At 62.3% G+C, this 22376-nt stretch overlaps 2 protein-coding genes and 1 long non-coding RNA gene across 3 annotated transcripts; 1 reads left to right on the top strand and 2 right to left on the bottom strand.

Annotated features, from left to right (window-relative positions):
* Positions 1–186: 186 nt before the first annotated feature.
* On the bottom strand, positions 187–1255 carry LOC136301423 (uncharacterized). Its single transcript, XR_010723869.1, has 3 exons — positions 747–1255; positions 602–642; positions 187–527 (listed from the first exon to the last, which is right to left on the bottom strand). It is a non-coding gene; the product is annotated as an uncharacterized lncRNA (long non-coding RNA).
* A 1841-nt stretch (positions 1256–3096) lies between these two features.
* Positions 3097–11901, bottom strand: MFSD2A (MFSD2 lysolipid transporter A, lysophospholipid). Its single transcript, XM_066204437.1, has 14 exons — positions 11824–11901; positions 11604–11726; positions 10927–11051; positions 7706–7829; positions 7475–7553; positions 7076–7248; positions 6902–6992; positions 6317–6438; positions 6004–6087; positions 5230–5313; positions 4815–4927; positions 4501–4644; positions 4168–4344; positions 3097–3789 (listed from the first exon to the last, which is right to left on the bottom strand). Exons 1-14 carry the CDS (start codon positions 11899–11901, stop codon positions 3732–3734), a joined length of 1575 nt encoding a protein of 524 aa, XP_066060534.1. The 3' UTR covers positions 3097–3731.
* A 5500-nt stretch (positions 11902–17401) lies between these two features.
* Positions 17402–21826, top strand: MYCL (MYCL proto-oncogene, bHLH transcription factor). Its single transcript, XM_066204333.1, has 2 exons — positions 17402–17994; positions 20317–21826. The coding sequence occupies exons 1-2, from the start codon at positions 17490–17492 to the stop codon at positions 20883–20885; spliced, it is 1074 nt and encodes a 357-aa protein (XP_066060430.1). The 5' UTR covers positions 17402–17489; the 3' UTR covers positions 20886–21826.
* The last annotated feature ends 550 nt before the right edge of the window (positions 21827–22376 follow it).

Genomic DNA, 22376 nt, shown 5'->3' on the forward strand with positions numbered 1-22376 from the left:
CAGCACAGGCAGGAGCTGTCCCTCCAGGGCTGGATCCATGCGGAGAGGAAGGAGAAATCCCAGAGAATGGGGAGAGGAACAAAAAGAAACGACCCGAGAACGAGGAAGAGGAGAGCAGGGCTGGCCGGGGATGCCTCAGGCCAGCCCCAGCGCGGAGTGTGTTTGCTCCTGGGCTGGGTCTGTTCGGCTGAACGCGCTTCCTGGAGGAGCAAAGCTCGAGTTCCTGGTAAGGCTGGGGCACGGAGGAGCTGCGTGTTTACAGGCTGGAAGGTCAGCGACCCGCGCGAATTCCCGGTGCCCGGAAAATGCGGCAACCTGCTCCATCCCTGCCACGTGTTCGCTGCCACATCCCCCTTCGCTCCGAGCACCACGGGAATCCTTGCTTCCTTTTTCAGCAATGTTTTGTCTAAAACACCTCTGTGGCCCTCGGCCAGCAGCCTTTGGCTTCTTGCAGCCGCAGGAGAGCTCTTGTCCCTCGTTTTGGGGTGAGGAGGGGAACTTGGCCCAGCTCCAGCCCGGCTTCATTCCTGGGAAAAGGGATTTATGGGAGTGTTTTTCAGCAGGAAACAACCTCGCTGCCCCATCATTTCTGTGCACTTACAGTAGTCCTGGGGCTGCTAACAACCTTGGGAACGGTGGATTCTGCAAAACATTAACCAAAGCCCACCAAAAGACGTCAGCCTGTGTTTGCAGATGACGCCAGTGGCGCAGACAGGGTGACCCCCGGGGACAGCTGTGACACCCACCCTGCACAGCTGGCCTGGGTCACCTCTGCGGTCCCCAGGCGGGGACAGAGCCCAGCACTTGTCCTGAGCACAGCCCTGCTCCGGCATTCCTGCTGCTGCTGCTTCCCAGAACTTCCCAGGCTGAGCTGATTTCCAGCTGGATCCGCCCCGTGCTCCAGCCTCCCTGGGGGCTCTGGGGGACACCAGAGCCTGTGCTTGGGTTCAGCTTGAAGTGTTTGAAACCAGCCCTGGGTGATTCCTGCTGCTCCTGGATCCTTCCAGCCCGGGGAAATCAATCCTCAGCAGCAGCCACTGGAAAGTTTCACAAATCCAGATTAACCCGAGGGGTTTTGCCCTTTCCCTGTAGGTAAGCAGGGGGGTTATTCCTCACCCCCCCGCAAGGAGAGACTCTTCACACTTCCACTTTTCTCCTGCAGGCTAAATAGACTCAGAGTGGCTGCTGGCACCTCGGGAACTGTCCCTGCAGTCACTCGTGCCTCCATCTGCCTGAGCCAGTGAGGTCCTGCCCTTGGTGCCGGAGGATGGAGTCCTGCAGGTTCCTGTGCTGCCCTTCGGAGCTACAACTGTTGGCTGTTTGTTTTTGTCCCCTTTTCTGGTCCCCAAAGCAGACCAGAAACTCTCTGCTCCCCTCCTGCACAGCCCCCCCCCAAGTCCAGGGCTGGCTCAGGAGCCTGTTGGAGCCCTGAGCTGGGATTCAGGGCTCATTCCCAGCCCTGGCAGCTGGTTCCTGGGAGGCAGCAGCCCTGCAGGTGTGAGCACACAGCTGAAAATGCACCCTGCATGTCCCACCTCGTGCCTCTGATTCCCTGCCCCTCACCTGGAGGACACCCCAGCCCTGCAGGGAGGTGCTTCCCAGCACCTGGATGCATTTTCTCCACGCCCAAGGTGTGTGTGGATTAAACCAGAACACAGCTGGAGGTACAGGCAACACCTCCCCGTGCGTTTTTTGCCTCCCATCTCTTCTCCAGGCTTGGGATGGAACTCTGTAACCACAGCTGGAGCCAGATCCCAGCTCCCAGGCTGGAGCTCTGCCCAGGGCTGCGGCGTTATCAGCTCTCATGGTCACTTTCCCCCCACACATCCCGTTTTCTTAAAAGCCTCAGACAGAAGAGGTGTGTGCTCAGCGAGGAACATCCAGGCCCTGGTTCAAGCTCCTCCGTTTCGTTTCAGTCTCTTGGGCTGGCTGCAAAAAAAAAACCTGAACAGAGACTCCTCCTCATGAACTGCACAGAGCCAAAAAAACAAGGAGGCAAAGAATAAAATGTCCCTTATTCCTGTTGAAACTCTTCAGAGAATAAACAAAGGCTCGCTGCAATCTTTCAGCTCCTTGGAGGCAGCAGCGCTGCCCACACCCCTCAGAGGCAGCCAGGTCGTGGCAATGGCCAGGATAACTGCTGGCAATCCCAGCCAGGAGCAGTGCAGGGGTCAGAACATTCCCAACAGTTCGGAGCTCTGTGCTGGCTGGAGCCTTCCTCCTTCTCCTCCTCTTGCAGGGGGTGCTGCTGACACCCACCTGCCCCAGCACAGGGGCTGCAGAGAGCCCTGGTTCTGTCCCCCTGTTGCTTCAGGGCGCACCCCAGCCCCGGCCAGTGCTGCCTCATGGCCCTGCTGAGCACAAACCCAGCTCCCAGCCTCCCCACACCATCCCTGTGCCTTCTCTCCCCGGCCACAGGGGCAGAGCGAGGCCCGGTGGAGCATTCCCAGCTGATCCCTCTGGCTATTTTTAAACCCCATCCTCATTCCTGTCCTTTGTACCCAAATGTGGAACAAAGGATGAGCCATCCTTCCCCTCCCCAAGCCCCCCACTCCCAGCTCAGCCCTGACCCCCCCAACTTCTTGTGTGCTCAGCAAAAGGCAGCAGCCCTGTGCCCTGCTGCCGTGGCCTTGGGGACAGAGCAGAGCTGGGAATCCACCCCGTCCATGGGGGGTGGCTGCTTCCAGCCCCCTTTTCTCGAGTTCCACTTGCTGCTGGAGGTGTTGGGGAGAGCAGGGCTCTCCCCCTTTTCTGCAGTGGGAGCAGGGAATGCGAGAGGAGGGTATAAATATCCAGGGAGATTAGTGCTCCCCAGCACTCTGCCCCGGCAGCCAGTGTTGAGTGTCACCCACAGCCTGCATTCCCTTTCTCTCCGCTCCCCAGCTGCCTCTCCTGTTTCCAGCCTCGAGTTCACCATCTCTGCTGGCAGCACTTTGATTTCATTCCTCCCTCCACCCCCGTTCCCCCCTTGAAAAGGAGGAAATAATGGAGCCTTTGTTGGATGGCTGCGACACAGGCACCGAGCAAGGAGCTGCACGGGGGCAAGGGCTGAGCACAGCCTCCTGCCTGGATTATGGCATTCCTGCGCTCAGGAGAAGTCAATCCTGCACCCCGTGGTGTGTAAAGGGACCCCTGGGCTTGCTGACAGCCGTGAAAAATCCCAGCGGAGTGAAAAAAAAACCCCAAATCCTTCACACTCGCTGCCGACTTCCCCCACTTTTATGTAAATTAATATTAACAGGTCCTCGGGTTTGGGTTCTGTACAGATATATACAAACAGGAAACAGCTTCATATTTACATCATTAAGTTAATTAGGCTCTGTAAAAAAACCCCCCAAAAAACCAAAGAAGAGCTCCCACATTAGTGCCCTCTGTAGAGACAGCAGAGCTGAGCTCACGTCCTGGGCACACTGACAGTGTAATGTACACTAACGATCAGCCCCAGGCAGGGCTGTTCCAGGCAAAAAACCATCCCAAATCCGGCTTCCCCTGCCCTCCAGAGCCCGGCAGGGAGAGCGTTTGTCTCCGCTGAGGCCCCACCATGTGTGTAATGTACACTACCGGCGCTCTGTGGGCCCCGTGCAAGGCACGGGACGGGCACAGATCCCGAGTTCGAGGCAGTGGATGCTCCACACGGCTCCTCCAGCACCTCCAGCGGCACTGGGCTGGGCCAGCCCCGAGGGGACAAGTCCCTGGGGAGCCCCAGTGTGAGCAGACAGACCCAGCCCGGCTCACACGATGCTGGCCAGTTCTGTGTTGTCCGACTCCGAGCTGCTGTTGCTCTCCTCCCTGGGGGGAAAGAGTTGGGAACGAGGCATGGATTAAGCCATGGGGGCAAGGTCTGCATCCCAGTATTGTCTACACCCCAGTAATATCTGCCTTGGGGCACAGGAGCTTCCCAAGAAGCTCCAGAGGGACGGCAGCACCACGTGCAGCCTCCACACGAGTTTGGGTGGCTGTTGGGGCAGGTTCCTGCTGATCTCCCAGCGCTTCACACCATCCCTTTGGAAGCTGGGATTGGGAAAACAAAAGTCAGCCCTTCCCTCACGCCACCACCCACGGGTCCTGGAGGATTCCTGGACGAGTCACAGTGTGTCCCAACCCGTCTGATCCTGCCCCCGCACACACACACCCCCCAACACGCCTTGTTTGGTGCCTGGCACCCACCTTAAATCCTGCAGGGCTTTCTTGTTTTTCCTCCTCTTCTCCTCGTCGATGGGATACAGCTTGAAGAGCAGCAGGCTCAGCAGGATCAGCCCCACGGGCACAGCAGACACCAACATCTTCAGGGTGAAGTGCACCTGGCCAGGCTGGGAGCAGCCCCGGGTCTGGTACCCTGCGAAGCTGTGGGGCAGAAAAGCACCTTCAGGCCAAGGGGACGGGGTTTGCAGGAGCTGAACTGCTCCCCGTGGGGAGAGCTTGGGGGATTCCGAGCCCATCAGCTCCCTCCCGGAGCTCAGCCTCCCTCCCTGCCCTCCCCTCAGCTCGCACTGAACTCACTCCAGGCTGAGCGTGGAGATGCCCAGGGAGACCCCAGCAGTGAACTTGGTGAAGAAGACATAGAAGGAGAAGAAGATGGCCTCGTGGCCGCGGGAGCTGGGGTGCTGCAGCTTGAAGTCATCGATGACATCTGGCAGCATGGACCTGTGCAGAGGGAGGGGTGGTGAGCACCAGGGCTGAGACAGCAGAGCACCTCCTCTCTGCTGAGAGCATTTCCCTCAGGAGCCCCACCTGGGGCTGAAAACACTGCAAAATAAACCTGCAGAGGGTCTTTAACCCCTCTGGGAGCCCCCTGCCCAGCCCCTCACACTCACCAGGGCAGGAGGAAGGCGGCTGCCACGCTGATCCCGGCGGCGACGGCCACCACGTAGGTGACAATGAGGTTACTGTCCAGGACAACCACGGCGATGAGGAAGGGGATGGCAGACTGCAGAGGGGACAGAGACCAGGGTGGCATCAGCAGGGCCTGGCCCAGACCCCCTGGCTTTTCTCTCTGTCACATATCCCAGCCCTCCAACTGCAGGGACAGCCAGGGAACCAGAGGTGCAGCGTCCCTCCCTGAGCCCCACGACGCAGCCAGGACAGCACAACCAGCAGGAGGAGGGACAGGCACCAAACCGTCATTGGCAGCAGCCCCTGCCCAGCTCCGTGCTCCTTTGGAGGAACTCTGCTGATCCCGTGTGGTAAAGACCATCCCCATGGGCAGCCCATGCCTGAGGGGACACTCACAGAGATGCCCACGTAGACAGCTGTCTTCTTCCCAAAACGGGTCAGGAACCACTGCCAGAAGGGAATGGTCAGGGTGGCCGAGAGCTGTGGGAGGAGAAGGGTCATGGAGTTGGCTCTGCCCTGCGGGAAAGGCCCTTCCCAGCAAGGAGCAGCTCCTGCCTCGGCCTCCTCCCACCCCAATTCCAGCACCTGTGATTTCCACGCGTCCCCGGGGCTGGCACAAAGCCACACGTGGTGTGTGGGGCCACCTCGTCCCCCGGTGAAGGGCCCTGGCACCACGCCTGCCCCCACAGAGGGAGGATGTGACACAATCCCCGGTGCTGGGAAGGGACCTGATCTCGTCACCAGCAGCCGCGGCCAGCGGCCAGGCTCTGCGGGCACCTTGGACCTCTCCTCCCCGTTGAGGACAGGGCACGAGGTGCTTCCAGGAATGAGGCAAGCTGGAAAGAGCTCTCAAGGAGATGTTTTGCTCCGTGTTCCTGGCAGTAAACACTGAGATGCTTTTCTCAAAGCGGGGAGGGGGACAAGTGGCAGGATTTGGACAAAAGGCCCCCGTGGCTCCTGGTCTGCCCCGTCTGCGGCCCTGTTCACACAGGAACAAAGGCCCCGCTGTTCCTGCCAACCCACCAGGCCTCTGCAGGACATTTGGCAGCTTCTTCTCCCTCCCCTCATCCCAGGGGACCTCTGATCACTGTCCCTGTCCCCCCCGTCAGCCCGTGGAGCCCCTGTCCCAGGGAGCACCCACTGGAGCCCACCGTGGCCCCCAGGACCCACCATGATGGCCAGGAGGATGTTCTGGAACTCGTTGCGGAAGCCCAGGGTGTAGGTGCAGAAGAGGGCAAAGTTTCCCTCCAGCAGCTGTGGAGAAAGCAGGCAGGGGTCAGGGGGGACACATCTGTCCTCACACAGCTGCACCCCCAGCACGGGCAGGGGAAGAAAGGGGCCATTCACCGAGCCCATGGAGGGCACAAGGCCACATCCTCTGCCCGGGGCAGCTCCAGCTCATCCATCACCCCCAGCCCCTGGGATTGTCCCCAGAGCCACCCCCAGGCCGCTGGCCCCTGTCGCCAGCCCTTCCCCAGCTCACCATGAAGGCCAGGGAGGTGAAGAGGAAGCCGGCGATGAGCTTGATGTAGGGCCCGTGGTTCATCACCAGCTTCAGCCCCTGGAAGAAGGAGACAGGCTCGTCCGACTGGAGCTCAGAGGACTCTGGGGAGCAGAGATCAGCCCAGCGTTAGAGCCCCCCCCCAAAACAGCACCCGTGGGTGCCCCAGCTCGCTGCTCAGCACCCTCCACAACCCCTGCCCACCCACAGCATCCCAGCCCAAAGGTGTCAGGGCAACCCCTGCCCTCACCCTGGGGTCCCTCAGCTCCATGGAGCGGCCTGGCCGATTCCCCCAGGATGAGCAGGGAGAGGGAAGGACATGAGTTTGGATATCACCTCCCCCCGGGATGCCCCGGCTGGCATTGGCAACCTTGGCCAGCCGAAAATGGGCGAGATAAAGGTTATCTAACAAAGCCCAGAGGTGCTCTGGCCTCCTGCCCTTCTGCAGCACCTCCCCAGAGCCAGAGCTCAGCTCCACCTGCCCCTCTCCACAAACAGAGGGGCCAAAAGCTCGCGGAGAGGAAGGAACAGCAGCGTTTCCACAAGCCCTGAGCGTCCCAGCCTCACCTCTCCTCTCCCTCACGCCCAGCAGCAGGATGAGGGCACAGAGGATGTAGAGCCCCCCGATGACCCCCGCAGCGATCATGTAGGCGTTTCTCTGTGCAGGAGAGGGAGCAGCAGTCAGGGAAGGGGCTCACCCCGTGCCTGAGGGGAGCACAAGGCAGGGGAGCCCCAGCTTACGGTGTCTGTGAGCGACTCGGTGTCGTGGGTCATGTTCAGCTCCTCCAGGGCCACCGAGGAGTTGGACAAGCCGAAGAAGAAGGGGCTCCCAATGCAGGGAGTGTCCACCTTGCCAACGATCTGGCCCTGGATGGCAGTGCCCAGCACGGTGCCCAGCACCTCCACGGTCATGCCTGCAGGGACAGGCCAGCAGGGGCTGAGCACAGCTCTTGCCCACAGCAGAGCATTTCCCAGCTGGGATTCTTCCCAGGGAGAAACGAGCCAGCCCAGCTGTGCTACAGCTCCCTCCAAAGCCCCAGGGGATAAAGGGGAAAAGGGAAGGAAGAAAGGAAGGGAAAAGGGAAGGAAAAAGGGGGGGGAAAGGAAGGAAGAGGGGGGAAAAGGAAGGAAGAGCCTTACGGTAGGCAGTGGCCGAGTCCCGCTCGCTCTGCTCCCTGCTGATGAACATGGTCAGTGCTGAGTAAGGCACGTGGAAGCACTGCAATGGCACAAGGACACGCGGCTCAGGGAGGATGTAACAGCCCAAGGGACCTGGGGCAGAGGAGTTTCTGCCCCTCTGTGCAGCCCAGCAAGGGGCAGGCGGGGATTGGCAGCCTCCATCCTCCCAGGTGTGAGCAGAGCCTGACTCACCGTCACCAGGGTCTGGAAGGCACAGTAGAAGACAAGGTACCACATCACTTGTCCTGTGGAGATGTCTGGCACAAACCAGATGAGGAAGTAGGAGATGATGGCGAAAGGGGTGGAGAACATGATCCTTTGAGAGAACAAAGTGTCAGCCTTGTGGGCACGGCCTGACCAGCCCAGCTCTTCCTCCTGCTTCCACACATCCTGTGGGGTTCAGGTGTCTGACCTGGGGGCTCCTGAGCTGCCCCAGGTGTGATCCAAACCGGGCTGGAGGCAGCAGCTCAGGTCTCACAGGGTCAGAAAAGCTGACTCAATTCCAGAGAAGAGCTGTCCTTGCACTAACAGAGATGCCTCCTTCCACAGAAGTGATTGATCTGCTCCTGCCTTTGGCTTCCACCCCCAGCCCCAACCTCTCCCCCAGGCAGCACTGCTGTGTTCAGCAGGATGCAATCACCTCCCTCACGCTGGCAAGGGCTGGGGAGCAGCCAGGCAGCTCAGCCCTGCTCCCCAGCAGCCAAAAACCTCTCACCAGCTTGGCTTTGCTGCCAAGGCCCCCCAAGCCCTGGTCCCGGGGTCAGCAGTTGAGCAAACCAGCAGCAGGCTGGCTCCTTCCTCCACCTCTGCCCAGCCTTCCAGAGCTGCGGGAGCAGGGACACGGGATGCAAAACGCAGCAGAGGATCAGAGGGGACTGCTCAAGTGCTGGGTCTTGGCAGCAATTCCTGCAGGATCTGACAGCAGATCCTCTTCATCCAGCGGGTCTCATGACCCCTGCCCTGCTGCAGGACAGCCAGGGCACAGCTCTGCCCTGCTGCAGCACCCTGGAGACACCACAGGCACCCGGGGCCCCCCATCACTCGGGGGAGAAGGAAGGAGAGGAGCAAGCCAGGTGGTGAGGTGAAACCCACGTCTGTTCAGGGGATGGATTTTGCCGGGGGATTTGCGAGCGCCCTGCGCTCCACAAACCCTGGAACAGAGGCCCTGGAGCGAGTCCAGCAGAACTGGACACAGGACAGAGCCTCTCAAGGCCAGGGTACAGCCAGATCTTTCCACCCGGGCTGACGTACAGGACGCGAAACTTAAATTTAAAGCCGGGGAGGGAGCGGGGAGAGCGAGAAACAGAAACTCCATGGATGGAGAGCAGCGACAAGAGGCTGCACAGGACCCAACACATGCACATTCTTCCGAGCCCACGTCACCCCATCGGAGAAGGAGGGGCAGGGGGAGGAAAGCGCCGAGGAGCAGCTCCAGCCCCTCCTGGCTGCCGCTTATCTGCGCTCACATACGTGGAGCCGAAGGGAAAAAAACCAAAAAAACCCCAAAAAACGCGGAGCCAAATGTTGAATGAAATCACCGGAGCGTCACGCTCGCCATCGCATGAGCGTCAGATGTGCCAATTCCCCCTCCAGCACCGGGGCAGCTGAGCCCCGGGCAGGGCTGACCACAACTCCTGGCAAAGGAAGGAGTGACTGAGAGTAACCCCTGACCCAGGGCGAGGTGATGAAGGCGCTCGGAGGCGGCTGCCGTGACGTGCCCCGGCTCCCATTGGCCCCGCCGGATGGTGTGTTCCTTTGTGCCGCTCGCACAGCCCTTCCCAGCCGCCTTGCACTGTCTGCAAACGGCTGCTGCCCCCGGAGAGAGGTCAAAGCCAGGGGTTTCTCAGTCGCCGACGTCCAAGGGAAAAGTTTCGTCAGCGGGAAGTTCGCGGTGGTCAAGGGAATGGGGATCCCAGCTTGGAGCTGGGGACAGAGTGACGTCCACGAGGCAGGGGGAAGAAGAAGAGGAAGCAGGCAGTGGATGAGCTGGTGGAAGGAAATGTGCCAAAAAAAAAAAAAAAAAAGTGTTTGAAACAGAGAGAACCGAAAGGGAGAGAGGTGGTGGCCCTCGGGAAAGGTGAGGAACAAGGAACTGGAACAGCCACGAGCTTTGCGCTGGAGCCAGCTGGGCTTGGTCCCACAGCTCGGCCCTTTCAGAGCCCGGCAATGAGCCCTCACACACGGCGGGGTCACCTCGCAGGTGCTGAGGGTTGGGGTCAGGCAGCAGCCTTGAGACCACCCCAGTGCCTACAGCTCACAGGGAAACTGAGGCAGCCACAGCAGCAGCACCAGCCTGGGGCTGGGCGGCCCTGCCGAGCCAGAAAAACCTGGCTGTAAGAGGTTTAAAATCAGCTCGACTCCATCCAAATTGGACTCAGCGGGCAGCCCTTGAGCCACGCACAACAGCAGCGAGCGGCGGCTGCCCCGGCGCTGCTGAGGGGCCCAGCGCCGAGCCCAAAGCTCTGGCTAATTTTAACGAAGCAGGAGCCGCTCGGAGGAATGCAGCCGCTTCAGTCCCACCCCCTGCCTCGAGATTAGGGCGAGCCGAGCTCTCCCACACAGCCCCGCGCTAATCTCCGGACCCCAGACCCTGCTGCAGGCAGGGGAAAAAAAAAAAAAGCTATTCCAGGCCACGTGTGTGGAGCCCGCCTTCAACAACTGCCCAGAGCTATTCCAGGAAAGGCAGGAAGCAGAGGGTATAATCTGTGGGGGAAAGCACCGCGTCCCTCCGGCTCCGCTCCCCCCTCCCCGTGCCCACCCTCTGCGTATTTCAGCGATCCCAAAAGCGCGCGGGGTTATTTCAGCCGCCCCGTCCCCGCTTTAGGCACTAACGCTCCCCATCCCGCGCAGGAACAGGTGCTCCGGGATGTCCTAAGCCTTGCCCTGGGTGCAGGAATGCAGTTGGGGGGTTCGCAAAGCCCATCCCATCTGCTCCTTCAGCCAGCCCGGGAGCACCCACGTGCAGACACCCAGATCCATGACAGCTGTTTCCCGGCACCCTCGTGACCGTCAGCCGCCACTTCCAGCACCACGGCTCGGCCCCACACACACCCCCGGCCCTCCTCCCTGTGCCTGTGATGCCGTCTGCTCTGGCTGCCACCAGCCAGGGCTCTGCAGCCACCACAGGGACAAAGTCCAACACGGCGCCAAGGACGCTGGAGCTCGCAGGTGCAGCGACATCGAGGTCACCCAGGCCCAGATTGGCACCTGCCAGAGCAACAGGCACGGTTTTGAGGCCACCCAGCTGTTGGTGGCACCTGGGGCTTTTTGGAGCTCTTGGCACCTCACCTGGGCGAGCCAGGGCGTCAGCACATCCCGCCCTGCACGCCTCGTGCCAGGGGATACCCAAAAGCTGACTGGAAGGGCTGTGACACATCAGGCAGGGAATGCAGGGTGCCACCAGCAGCTCTTACCAGGGCATCAGGCGGCCGAAGCGGGTCCAGGAGGTTTTGCTGATGAAGAATCCCACCATGGGGTCCGTGATGGCATCCCACACCCGTCCAGCAAAAAGGATGATGGAGGCATAGAAAGCGTCCACCTGCAGGAGGAGGAACTCGTGTCAGGATATGCAAACGCCCGGTGCTCCCAGCTCTCCTTCCCGAGCCCCTCAGGACCATCCCCACTACCTGCTGTGACCCCACAACCATTTGGGAGCAGTCCCTCGGTCTCTCCCTCTAGTTCAGACAGATTTGAGGCTCCCAGTACCTCGGAGGGCTGCCCCACCACAGGGAATCCCCACACCTCAGAGCAGGGTTCCCCAAACCCAGCACGAGGGAACGCACGGCCTCTCCTCCCACGCTTTTCTTCCGTGTTTCACACGACCCAGCACGCTATGGGTCTGTAGGACGGGTCCTTTATCCCCCCAAAACAGCCACCACGACCCCGCTTTGTCCCGTGGGGACCCCAAGCACGGAGCGGCCGCACGGCAAAACCACGCGTGGGACCGGCCCGGGGGAAACGCGCGTCCCCCGGGGCTCTGGGCACTGCCCAACCCCGCGCAGCTCCATCCCTGGGGCAAAGCAGCACCGGGAGCTCCGGAACCCCCTGCCCCAGTGGCAATCCCGCCCCCCAGCCCAGCCCAGCCCCATACCTGCGCCACGTCCAGGAGGTAGATCTGGAGGAAGAAGCCGAGGGCGCAGCCCGTGATCTGGTACGGAGCTCCCCCGACGGCGTAGCACAACTTGCTGCACACCGTCAACCTCTCGCGGCTCTCCTGCAACCGGGATCGGTGTTAGCGACACCGGGAAGACCCCCCCCCCCCGCCCTCCCCAGGCAGCCCGGAGCCCCCTCGGCGTGTCCCCGGGGCTCACCCTGCGGCGGTGCTGGCGGAGCGCGGGCGGCAGGAGCCCGCCGGCCCCGGGCGGCTCCGCGCCGCCGCCCCCGGCCATGCCGAGCGATGAATGAGCCGAACCTCCGCCGCCGCCGCCCGCCCTTGTACCGAAGAACCCGCCCCGAGACCCGCCTCTACCCGCCTCCTCCTCCTGCCGTCCCGGCCCTTCCCCCCAGCGTCTTTTAGTCGCCTCTCCTCTGTCCCACATCCCCTTCATCGCTCTGCTCGTTCCCCCCGGTCTTCATCCCTCAGCCCCCCCCCGCTCAGTGCCTTCCTTCCATGCCAGCCCTTCATCCCTTGGGATGGCACGAGGGTTTGGGTTGGAAGGGGCCTTGCAGCCCGTCTCATCCCACCTCCCAGCCGGGTTGCTCCGAGCCCCGTCCTCGCTGGCCTCGAGCACTTCCAGGAATGGAGCACCCACCACCTCTCTGGGCACCCTGTGCCAGTGCCCCACCGCCCCCATCGTTAAAAACTCCCTTTATATCTCACCTAAATCTCTTTACAGTTTAAACCATCGCCCCTCGTCCTGTCACAACAGGCCCTGCTCAAAAGGATGCAGAGGACACTGGCAGTGTCCCCCTCACTGGGTGGGACATCGATGCCAGCCCCTCCCAGCTGTGCCAGGTGCTGTTTGCCCACCTGTGAGCACAGGCATACCTACCTGTGTCAGTGTCACCACCAGCCGCCCTCAGGCCACCAGGGTTCAAAGATCACCTGGGATGAGGATGCAGAGCAGGGCTGAGCCAAGGGGGCCAGCGTGGCACCAGTGCCATGCCCCGAGTGCCACTTGGAGCTGGGCGTGGCGACAGCACGGAGGACAGGAGCTGGGATGCAGCAGAACCTGAGAGATGAGCAGGGTGGGTGGCCCAGCAGCTCCAGGCACTCCCAGTTTTTGGGATCATCGAGCTGGTTGTCACCACTGGCTCACAGTTTCTGGCCCCTCACACGCCTGCAGTGGGTTCCCCTGACACTGCCTTGTGTCACCCCCCAGGGATGGGGTCCTGTGTGAAGCTTCAGGGTGCCCAAAGTGACACAAAATAGCTCAGAAAAGGAGAGCAGTGAGATGCCTCAGTTTCCTTTTTCACAGGGAAAACCTCTTGCCCAGGAGCAGAGGGGACTCCCGTGGTGGCACTTGACCAGCTCTAGGGACCAGACTCCCCAGCACCATCACTCTGCTCCCTTTGTTCCGGGGGCTCCGCAGCTCCTGGGAATGCTTTTAGCACTCCTGTCCTTGAGCAGAGCACTCAGGAGCTGCCTCCTGGGCAAACACGGCTTTAGGGGAACAAAGAGACGGCCTTTGAGTCAGAGATTGTGCAGAAAGGCCACAGATAGGTGAACCCAGCCTCGGGTATGAAGAGGAGAAGTAGGCAGAGCAGGATTTCCCTGGATTAGGGGGATTTTCTCCCCCAGATCTGGCATTGCACAATTTCCGGCGGGGGATTTGAGCCCTTCCTCCTCAGCAGATGCTCTGAGGGACCCTCACGGTGATAAATGAGCCACCAAGGGCTGATCCCCGCAGGGATGTCCGTGCAGCAGCTCCTGCCAAGCCCGGGGACTCCAGGGATCCACAGGTGACTGGGGCTGGGCCACTCACAGGGTCACCCTTGTCACCAGGACCCCAAATACCCCTCTGAGAGTGGCACTGCACCAGCCTGGCCTCCACACCCCTCAGCTGGGGACACCACGGGGGCCTCTCTGGGGATGGGACCCAAATGCTGGCCCTGGGGACATGGGAGGATGGAGGCTCCAGTGCACGATGCCATCTCCTGCCACCCACACCTCCCGCTGTCACACATCCGGCACAGCCTGGAGCCGGATCTGAGCAAGTGTGAGAGCATCCGAAACCAGACAGCCCTGCCAGGCCGGGCCAGCCCGGACACGGAGGGTGGGCTCGGGGGCAAACAGCACAGAGGTGATCCCAGAGCTTTTGGGGAACCCACAGACCTGCCTGAGCGTGGGGATGAGCGCTGCCTGACCCCACGGAGCTTCTCCAAGGCTCAGGGCACCTCCTGCTGTCGGGCAGAGACAAAATGAGGGGAGGGAGTGAGGAGGCAGCCGGGCCGGAACCAGCGGTGCATTTTCCTCTCCTCTTCTCTGCGCTCTCAGAGTGGGTGGCTGCACGCCCAGGGGGCTGGGGCTGGTGTCACCCCAGGGCTGTGGGCTCTGTCCCCCTCCCTGTCAGACTGGGCAGCGTTTATTGATGTTCCTGCAGCCCAAAGATGCTTGGGCTGGCGTTTTGCAAACCTCCAGCCAGATTGGTGCCTCATACCCAACAGCTTCTTGGGGACAAAGGGGACTCAGGGCATGGCTGCACTGTGCTGCCCACCCCTGTCCTGTGTGGGACCCTGGGGACAGTGTCACAAGGCGGAGGGGGACGAGATGGGGCCAGGATGTGTTGGCACAGCCTCTGCTCCCTCCCTGAGCATCCCAGACTCCCGTGGGGATGGCAGAGTGGCTCAAGGGCTGCTGCCGCAGTGGCATGGGGACAGCCAGAGGCAGAGCCCCAGCCCAGGACACCCTGAGACACCTGTGAGGCTCCGGGGGTGGCTTCCCACTACGGGGAAGCACTCTGGGGTCTGGGGCTTCAAAGCTCGGCCCTGCTGGAAGTGGGGATCCAAAGGGCACGGGGCCACGGGGAGATGCCCTTGCATCATGCGTGGAGCCGTGCCAGCCTCCAGCAGGGCCAGGCAGCTCCCCTGGAGCCGTGCCAGCACCGGGGACACGCACCGTGGGCACCTGTGCCAGCACCCTGCAGCTGTGGGGCACGGTGAGGGTCATCCTGTCCCGTGGGAGTCCCCTCTGTCGCTGTCACCGTGCCCCCCGGGGCTGTCACCCACCCGCCCGGCGCCGCAGCCAGCGAGAGCTCTCGGGTCTGTTTGCTCAGCGCCTGGAGAGGCCGCGATGAAAGAGCCGCGGCCTCTCCGCAGCGGTGCTCCCGCACCTCCAAAGCCTCCGGAGCCCCTGGAAGCCGGGACCAGCTCCTGCCTCGCCCTGGGAAAAGCCGGCGGCGTCGCGGAGGCCAACGGGGAGGAAGGAAAGGAGGGAGGAAGGAGACGTGGCCGGGCGCTATAGGCGGCAGGAGGGCGTGCTCCTGGGCCTGCCGATGAGGTGGCGTTGGGACAGGCGGCTGGGGACAGTGCCAGCAGTGTCCCCAACCGTGACCGCTTGTCACTGCGGGTGCTGGGACAGCGCGAAGTGGCGGCTCAGCCTCTGCCCTCAGCTCAGGGAGATTTGTGCAGGAGGAAGAGATGCTTCCCGAAGAGGGGAAAGGGCAGGAGCAGCCCTGAGGTGGGAGGACTCCGGCCGGTGACACCCCGGGGCCATGCCCGCGGCTACCAGCGTGGCTGGGGACTGCGCCAAAGCTGAGATCGTTGTACAAAGGGAACATCAGCTCGGGCTGCACTGCGATTCCCGGACCCCGCAGCTCCTGCCCCGGCCCCGCGGGCGTTACGGGCAGGATTGGGATGCTCAGGGCTGCTCTGGAAGGGCCAGGAGAGCGTTTAGGGCGCTGTGGCCATCGCGGGGACCCCACGGCTGGGAAACTCCAGCCTTGGGTCGGCAAGGGAAGGGCAGGAACTGCCCCGGGACACACCGGGACACACCGGGGCCCACCGGGGCCCACCGGGGCTCACCGGGACACACTGGGGCACACCGGGGCACACCGGGGCACACCGGAGCTCACCGGGACACACCGGGACACACCGGGGCCCACCGGGGCTCACCGGGACACACCGGGACACACCGGGGCCCACCGGGGCTCACTGGGACACACCGGGACACACCGGGGCCCACCGGGGCTCACCGGGACACACCGGGGCACACCGGGACACACCGGGGCACACCGGGGCACACCGGGGCACACTGGGGCACACCGGGGCACACTGGGGCACACCGGGGGACATCACCTCCTTGGGGACCCCGGGACAGCCGCCAGCCCAGCGCCCACTCCCAGTCCTGCTCCTCTGCCCGGTGCCCGCTGGCAATGGGGAAACTGAGGCACGGAGCGATGGGCAGCGCTGTCCCCGCGGGCGAGGAGTGCCCGGTGCGGTGTCCCCCGCGCGTCCCCGTCCCCGCCGCCGCACGGACGGAGCTCCCGGGGCCAGCAGGTGGCGCCCCGCGCCCGCCGGTGGCGGCGGATGGGGACAGGGACCGGAGGGGACCGGGGGGGACCGGGGGGGACCGGGGGGAGCTGTGATGGACCGGTCTGGGCTGGGCTGGGCTTGTCTGTGCTGGGCTGGACTGGGCTGCACTGGTCTGAGTGCACTGGGCTTTACTGGGCTGTGCTGGTCCAGGAAGGGCATTGCAGGGCTGGGCTGGACTGGGCTGGACTGGTCGCTGGACTGGGACAGTTCCCTCCCTCCAGGGCCGGTGCTGCACCCCGGGCACCGGCTGCCAGCCCCTCCAGCTCCCAGCGCTGCCGGCTGGGGGGCAGATCCCGCGGCCTCATCCACACCGGGGGGCACAAGGAGGGTGCTGGGGCTGAGGTGGGTTCGCACACACTGAGAGGGGAATCTGTTGGTTCCGGGTGGACTTTGTACCTCTGTGTGTGTGTGTGTAACATTTAAGTGCAGGAGGTGAAAGCCCCGCTGTGTTTTCACAACATTTATTGCCCTTTCGAGAAGGAACTTGGCGTTGGGGAGATGCAGCATCCTGCTCAGCTCAGCCGTGTCCCCAAGGACACAGCGTGTCCCTCCGGGCCCCAAGGCTGGATGTGCCAGGTGCTGCATGGGCAAAATGCTGCTGGTGGGAGCTGTTTGTCCCAGGACACCCCAACTTTCCTGCAGCCCCTGGGGGCTCCCAACCCTTCCACGGCCCTTCCTCCGTGCACAGACCTCGTTCCTCTTGGGCACTGTGTCCCCCAGCTCTGTTTTTCTGGTGTCCCCACAGCCCCTCCTTGTTTTACCCAGCGTTTTTCTGGAGTCTTTCGGGGGGGGGGAGATTGTTCCCAGGGGTGTGTGGGGGCTTTGGGAAGGAGTGGGGATGCCCCCAGGTGGCATCCAGGGTGGCACCCTGAGCTGGACACACACACTGGGTGACCCCAGTGCCGGAGCAGCTCTCCTGCCACCCAGTGTGAGCTGGGCAGCCCAGCAGGAACTGGGGCGACAACAGGGGACAGATGAGAAAAGCCCTCAAAAATCACCCCCGGCACCAGCTGATGCCTCCTTGTGACTTGTCCCCTCTTCTCCAGTTAGCTTTGCCCCGGTGCCCGGCTGGTGGCACAGCTGCGTGTCCCTGCTCGGCGCTTGCAGAGGGGGACCCCCCAAACCCTGCCCCTCCCGGTGGGCGCTGGGGGCAGCGAGGAGCCCCCTGCCCAGCGCACGGGGTGGCTGCTGCTCCAGAACCCCGTGAGCATCCGCGGTAGCGACACCGGAGACCCCTGGGGTGGGGGGCTCGCACCCCCCTGGCCGTGTCCCCTCGGTGGGCGGGACACTGGGCTTGATCACGCCTTTTATGCAAATATTAATGCTGCGATTGGCAGGGGCGGGGCCGGGCTCCGCGGCCGGGTTATAAGAACGGGGGAACAATGCGCCCGCGGTCCCGGCTCGGGGGCTGGCGCCGGGGTGGGGGTCCCCCCTCATCCCTGGGGCTGCCCCTCTCCTGAGCGCCCGTTCTTCTCTGGGCCTCCCCCTTTTTCCCCGTGCCGAGATGGAGTTTGATTCGTACCAGCATTACTTCTACGATCACGACGCCCAGGAGGATTTCCACCGCTCCACGGCGCCCAGCGAGGACATCTGGAAGAAGTTCGAGCTGGTGCCCACGCCGCCGCTGTCCCCGCTGGGCACCCCCGGGGAGAAGGGGTGCTGCTCGGGGGCGGAGGAGCGGCCGGGATGGCTCTCCCGGTACTGCCTGGCCGGGGAAGAGCCGGAGTATCTCATAGGCACGGGGCAGATCTTCGGGAACCTGAGCGCTTTCATCCTCAAGGATTGCATGTGGAGCGGTTTTTCGGCGCGGGAGAGACTGGAGAAGGCGATGACAGAGAAACTTTCCACGGGCACGCAGAGAGCCACCCCGCACAAACCGTCCTTCGCGCAGGATTTTGGCTTCAGCAGCTCGGTCAGCGAGTGCGTGGATCCCGCTGCCGTCTTCCTTTGCCCGCTGGCCGAGAGCAAGGTCCCCCCATCCTCGGGGTCCGAGGGCCAGAGCGATTCCGGTAAGGGATGGAGCCGCTCCGCCGCGCAGCCGAGGTGCCCCCAGCCCTGCTGGAGCCCGGCGTGGGGAACACGCGCGTGCACACATGTGTGTGCAGGGATCGTCCCAGCCGGGCTGCGCCTTTGTTGAGACTCCAAGGGAGCCCCGGTCCCGGCCCCACGAACAAAGCGGGCTCGGCTGCTCCCCTTTCCCGCTGGGTTTCTGCTCGGGAAGCCCCTGTCCCTCTCGGGAGGGTGCGTGGGGCTCCTTCCGGCTGTTGCGTGGGGCTCTGGTGGCCCCTTTCCCCCGTCCCGGCCCCACGGAAACCTCGTGGGAAGGTTGAAGGGCAAGTTTGCAGCTCACCGTGCAAAGTTTTGGGGGTTTGAGCGCTGCACCGCGCTCTGCCGCCGGCTCGAAATTCGGCTGCTCCCCCTTCTCCTTCCCACGGCCCACCCGGGACGGGCTTCCCTCGGGACAAAAGGCAAAAGATGCCCTGGGGGCAGCAGGTTCGGGAGCAGCCGCGTGTCCCCCGAGGCGGTGGCTCGGTAGGACGGGCAGGAACAGCCACCCCGTGTCGCAGCCCAGCCCCGGGGCACGTCTGTCTGTCCCGCGTGGGGTTTGTGCGGGTTTTAACACGAGGAGGGTCGGGCTGGGACGCGGATACCTCCGAAACCCACCCGCCAAGGGCAGTGCGGTGCCGCTGCCCCGCGTCTCTCCGATCTCACGCCAATTTTCGGCGCTTATTTGCAAACACCCTGCGGCTCTCCACACACACCCCCCCGCCCCGCAGCCCCGGGCGTTGTTTCCCTCGCTCTCTCTCCCGCGGAGGCCGGGCTGACTCGGCTGCCGTGGGAGCGCTGACGCGGTGCCGTGACCCCGTTAATAAATCTGCCGGTGGCCGCCACCTGCGCCGGTGAGTCACGGCGCGGGGCTTAATGCCATTAGTAGCCCGGGCACTGTAAGCCAGGTCGCGGGCGTTAAGAGGCTTAACCCAAATATGCCGGGGCCTGGCGGGGGCCTCGGGGATGCCGGTGGGGTCCCGGGGCCGCGGGGGTCCCGCAGGGGTCCGGCCGCGCCACGTGGGCGCCGAACAAAAAGCAACAGATTGCAAACAATGAGAGGGGCCTCGCTGATGGACAGGAGCGCGGGCCAATGGGATGGCGGAACAGCCGGCCGGCCCCGCGGGACAGCCAATGGGCGCCTGCAGGGGGCGGGGCTACGCTGTCTGACTTTTTTTATTAATGAGCGTGTGTGTGTGTGTGTGTGTACGGGGCTGAGGCCGCGCGGGTTGTGACACTGATGAGTGTCCCCCAGCCCAGTAGCTCCAGTATCAGGGGGGTTTGGGCTTTCTGGGCCGAACCCTAAAGCCTGGAGGGTCTGGGGTATCGGCTGGGGCCGCTATCAGAAGCCCACCTCACAGGAGAGTGGGGGCCGAGCCTCTGCCCGCGATGCTGGTGGGGGTTTGAGCATCTCGGGGCACCTTTAGCAAGTGGCTGTGTTTTCCCCCAAAGCCTGGGAAAGAAGTTGGAGGCCCATCCCCTAAAGTGAGAGCAGTCGCGGCCGATCTGTCCGGAGCCTGCTCACCCCGCTGTCCCCAGAGCCAGCTCCCTGCCACTGCGCTTTGCTGGGACAACTGCAGTGGCAACGGGCAGAGCGCTTTGGGGCCAATTAGGCTTTATTTAGGTCTTTCTGTTTCTGGGCTTGGGATGCCTTTGAGGTTCAGAGTCTGCTGGAGGGACCTCTTCACCTCTCCCTCCCTCCCTGCACAGTGGGGGATTGTCCCCTCTGTCCCCGGGAAGCCGGGGCTGAATGGGCTTTATCACTTGTGAAAAGTAACAAGTCACCGAGGTGGGAAGCTGCAGCCAAGGGGAACAAAGGGTAGTTCTGCCCTTAAATCCCTCATTTACAATTCCAATGGGCCATGAAAGCGCCCGACCGGGATGAACTTTGGAACTAGGCTGTCCCAGTATCCTGCTCCTCCAGTTCCCCCCTCCAGCTCGCAGGAGGGCTCGGGGGTTTCTTTCCTGATGGTCCTTTATGATGAACACATGTTGCTCCTGGTGCTGAAGTGAGGCGGAAGTAAAGCCTCCCGGTCCAATTTTGAGGGACCAGGCGCATGAAACCGGGAAGGAATTCCACTCCTTCCCACGTGATGGTGTTGGAAGGGCACTTAAATCACTCAGCCCCTTCTGGAGGTCTCAGAGTTCACAGTGCATGAGCAAATTTAGTGGGGAGGTTGTGCAGGGAGCTGTAGGGACCCCCAGAAAGTTGATAAAAGGCGATGAGAGGTGACTGGGCATTCCCAGCTGACGGGCCATTTGTTCTTTCTTTGCCACGAGAGCAGAAGGCGAAGAGATCGACGTGGTGACGGTGGACAAGAGACAATCGCTGGGCCTGAGGAAGCCGGTCACCATCACCCTCCGTGCCGACCCCCTGGACCCCTGCATGAAACGTTTCCACATCTCCGTGCACCAGCAGCAGCACAACTACGCCGCCCGCTCACCTCCAGACTCCTGCCCCCCTCCCGAGTCACCCCAGCAGGACCAGGAGGAGGACGAGCCACCCAGCGCTGCGGAGCCTGTCACCCCTGCCGTCACCCTGCCTGAGCCTGCCTTGCCAAAAGCCAGCAGCAGCCCCGGCTCGGACAGCGAGGACGTGGCCAAGAGGAAAAACCACAATTACCTGGAGCGCAAGAGGCGCAACGACCTGCGCTCGCGTTTCCTGGCCCTGAGGGACCAGGTGCCCGGGCTGGCCAGCTGCCCCAAGACCCCCAAAGTGGTGATCCTGAGCAAATCCTCCGAGTACCTGCAGTCCCTCATCAGCGCCGAGAGGAGGATGGCAGCAGAGAAGCGGCAGCTGCAGCTGCGCCAGACCCAGCTGCTCAAAAGGATTGCTCACCTTAAGGGGCACTAGCAACCGGTGTGCCCCCTACTCTGGTCCCCACAACCCCCACCAGCTCCTTCTCAATTTGCACATTTTTTTTTTTTATTATTATTTTTTTGGTTGCTTGTCAAACTGTTGGCCCCGGGGGCTGGAGCACGTGGCAGTGGCTGCGGGAATGGGTCCACAGCAGGGACCCACCCCCCCAGCATCACCTACCCGGGGTTGGCTTCCTGGCGCCGGGTATTCCAAGATTTCCCTTGTCCCTGCTGTGAAGCCTCCTCAGTGACTGCTCCAGTTCAAGAGCTCAACTTTATTCCCCTTCCCCAGCAGCCCCTGCACCCCTCTCTGCCATTTGCCACTGACAACATCGCTGGGCATCCACCTCGCCCTAAAAATCCCAAGCAACCACGCCTGCCTTGGATCCTGGAATCAGGCAGACACAGAGCCCAGCACGGGGCTCACCTCTGGATGGATCCCATGGAGGTGGTGGTGGCAGGATGTGCCTCTCACCGGGATGAGCAGCACCCCGTGGGCAGTCCCCTTGCTCGGCTGGACCGTACCTCACTTCCTCGTCACTTCACGCAGTAGCTGGTCCTGGATTTTATGTTCTAGAAACTGCTGCTGTAACTGCGAGTCTTATACTGGAGGCTGTGTTTTTTATACTGTATTTTTGTACCACTTTTTGAGAAGTATTGGTAAAGAGTTTGCTTTTTTATATATATATAAATATATAAAAAACTTTTTTTTTTTTTTTTTAAGGGGGATTTCCTGCTGTGGGGGAGGGCTCAGTCCTGCTGCACTTTAGGGAGATCAGGAAGGGGCTGGTTCCTGCTGGACCCTTGAGCTGAGTCCTCGCAGAGGCCATTCACCCCCTTGCAGCTCTCCAAACCACCCATTTGCAATAGCAGGGGATTTTACCCCTTTCCCATCCTTGTGAGCATCCTTGTGACCCCTTTTCCCACCTTTGCGCGTTTTCCTTCACCAGCAGCCACTTAAAATCCCCGGCGAAGCTTTGGGCTTTGCAGGGGGCGGGTCGGGCTGCGCTGCCTTCCCTGTCTGTGCCCTCCTGCTGCCCAGCCTGTGGGGAGGTGTGTGGGTGACAGTCCCCTGTCCCCTCCCAGGGGTGTTGGCAGGGGTGGTCCTGCAGGAATGGCACCCTGGGGTCCCTGCTGACCTGCTGAGAACGGTTAGAGTTAACACTGGTTGGATTTAGCACTTTCTTCATTACCTCATACTTCATAAATAAATAAGTTTGCAACAGCCTGGGTTGGCTTTTTCCATGCAGTCGGCTCTGGGTTTTCCATGCATCGCCTCGGTGCTCCTGGGGGGGCTGCTCTGGCCCCTGGGTTTTGGGGTATCCTGGGCACGAATGGAAATTAATCTATTTTGCACCAGGGCTCAGCTGCACCAAGACTGAGCCCTTTGTCCTGGTTTTCTCCCAGCGCTCGAAGAAGAAGTGGTGGCGGTGGTGGGGCCAGGGAAATGGATCACCTGGATTATTTTTCCTCCTTTTAAGTGGTT

This window comes from Chamaea fasciata, unplaced genomic scaffold (assembly GCF_029207755.1).
Source record: "Chamaea fasciata isolate MVZ Bird 193981 ecotype frontalis unplaced genomic scaffold, bChaFas1.0.hap1 SCAF_26, whole genome shotgun sequence".
NCBI classification, from domain to species: domain Eukaryota; kingdom Metazoa; phylum Chordata; class Aves; order Passeriformes; family Sylviidae; genus Chamaea; species Chamaea fasciata.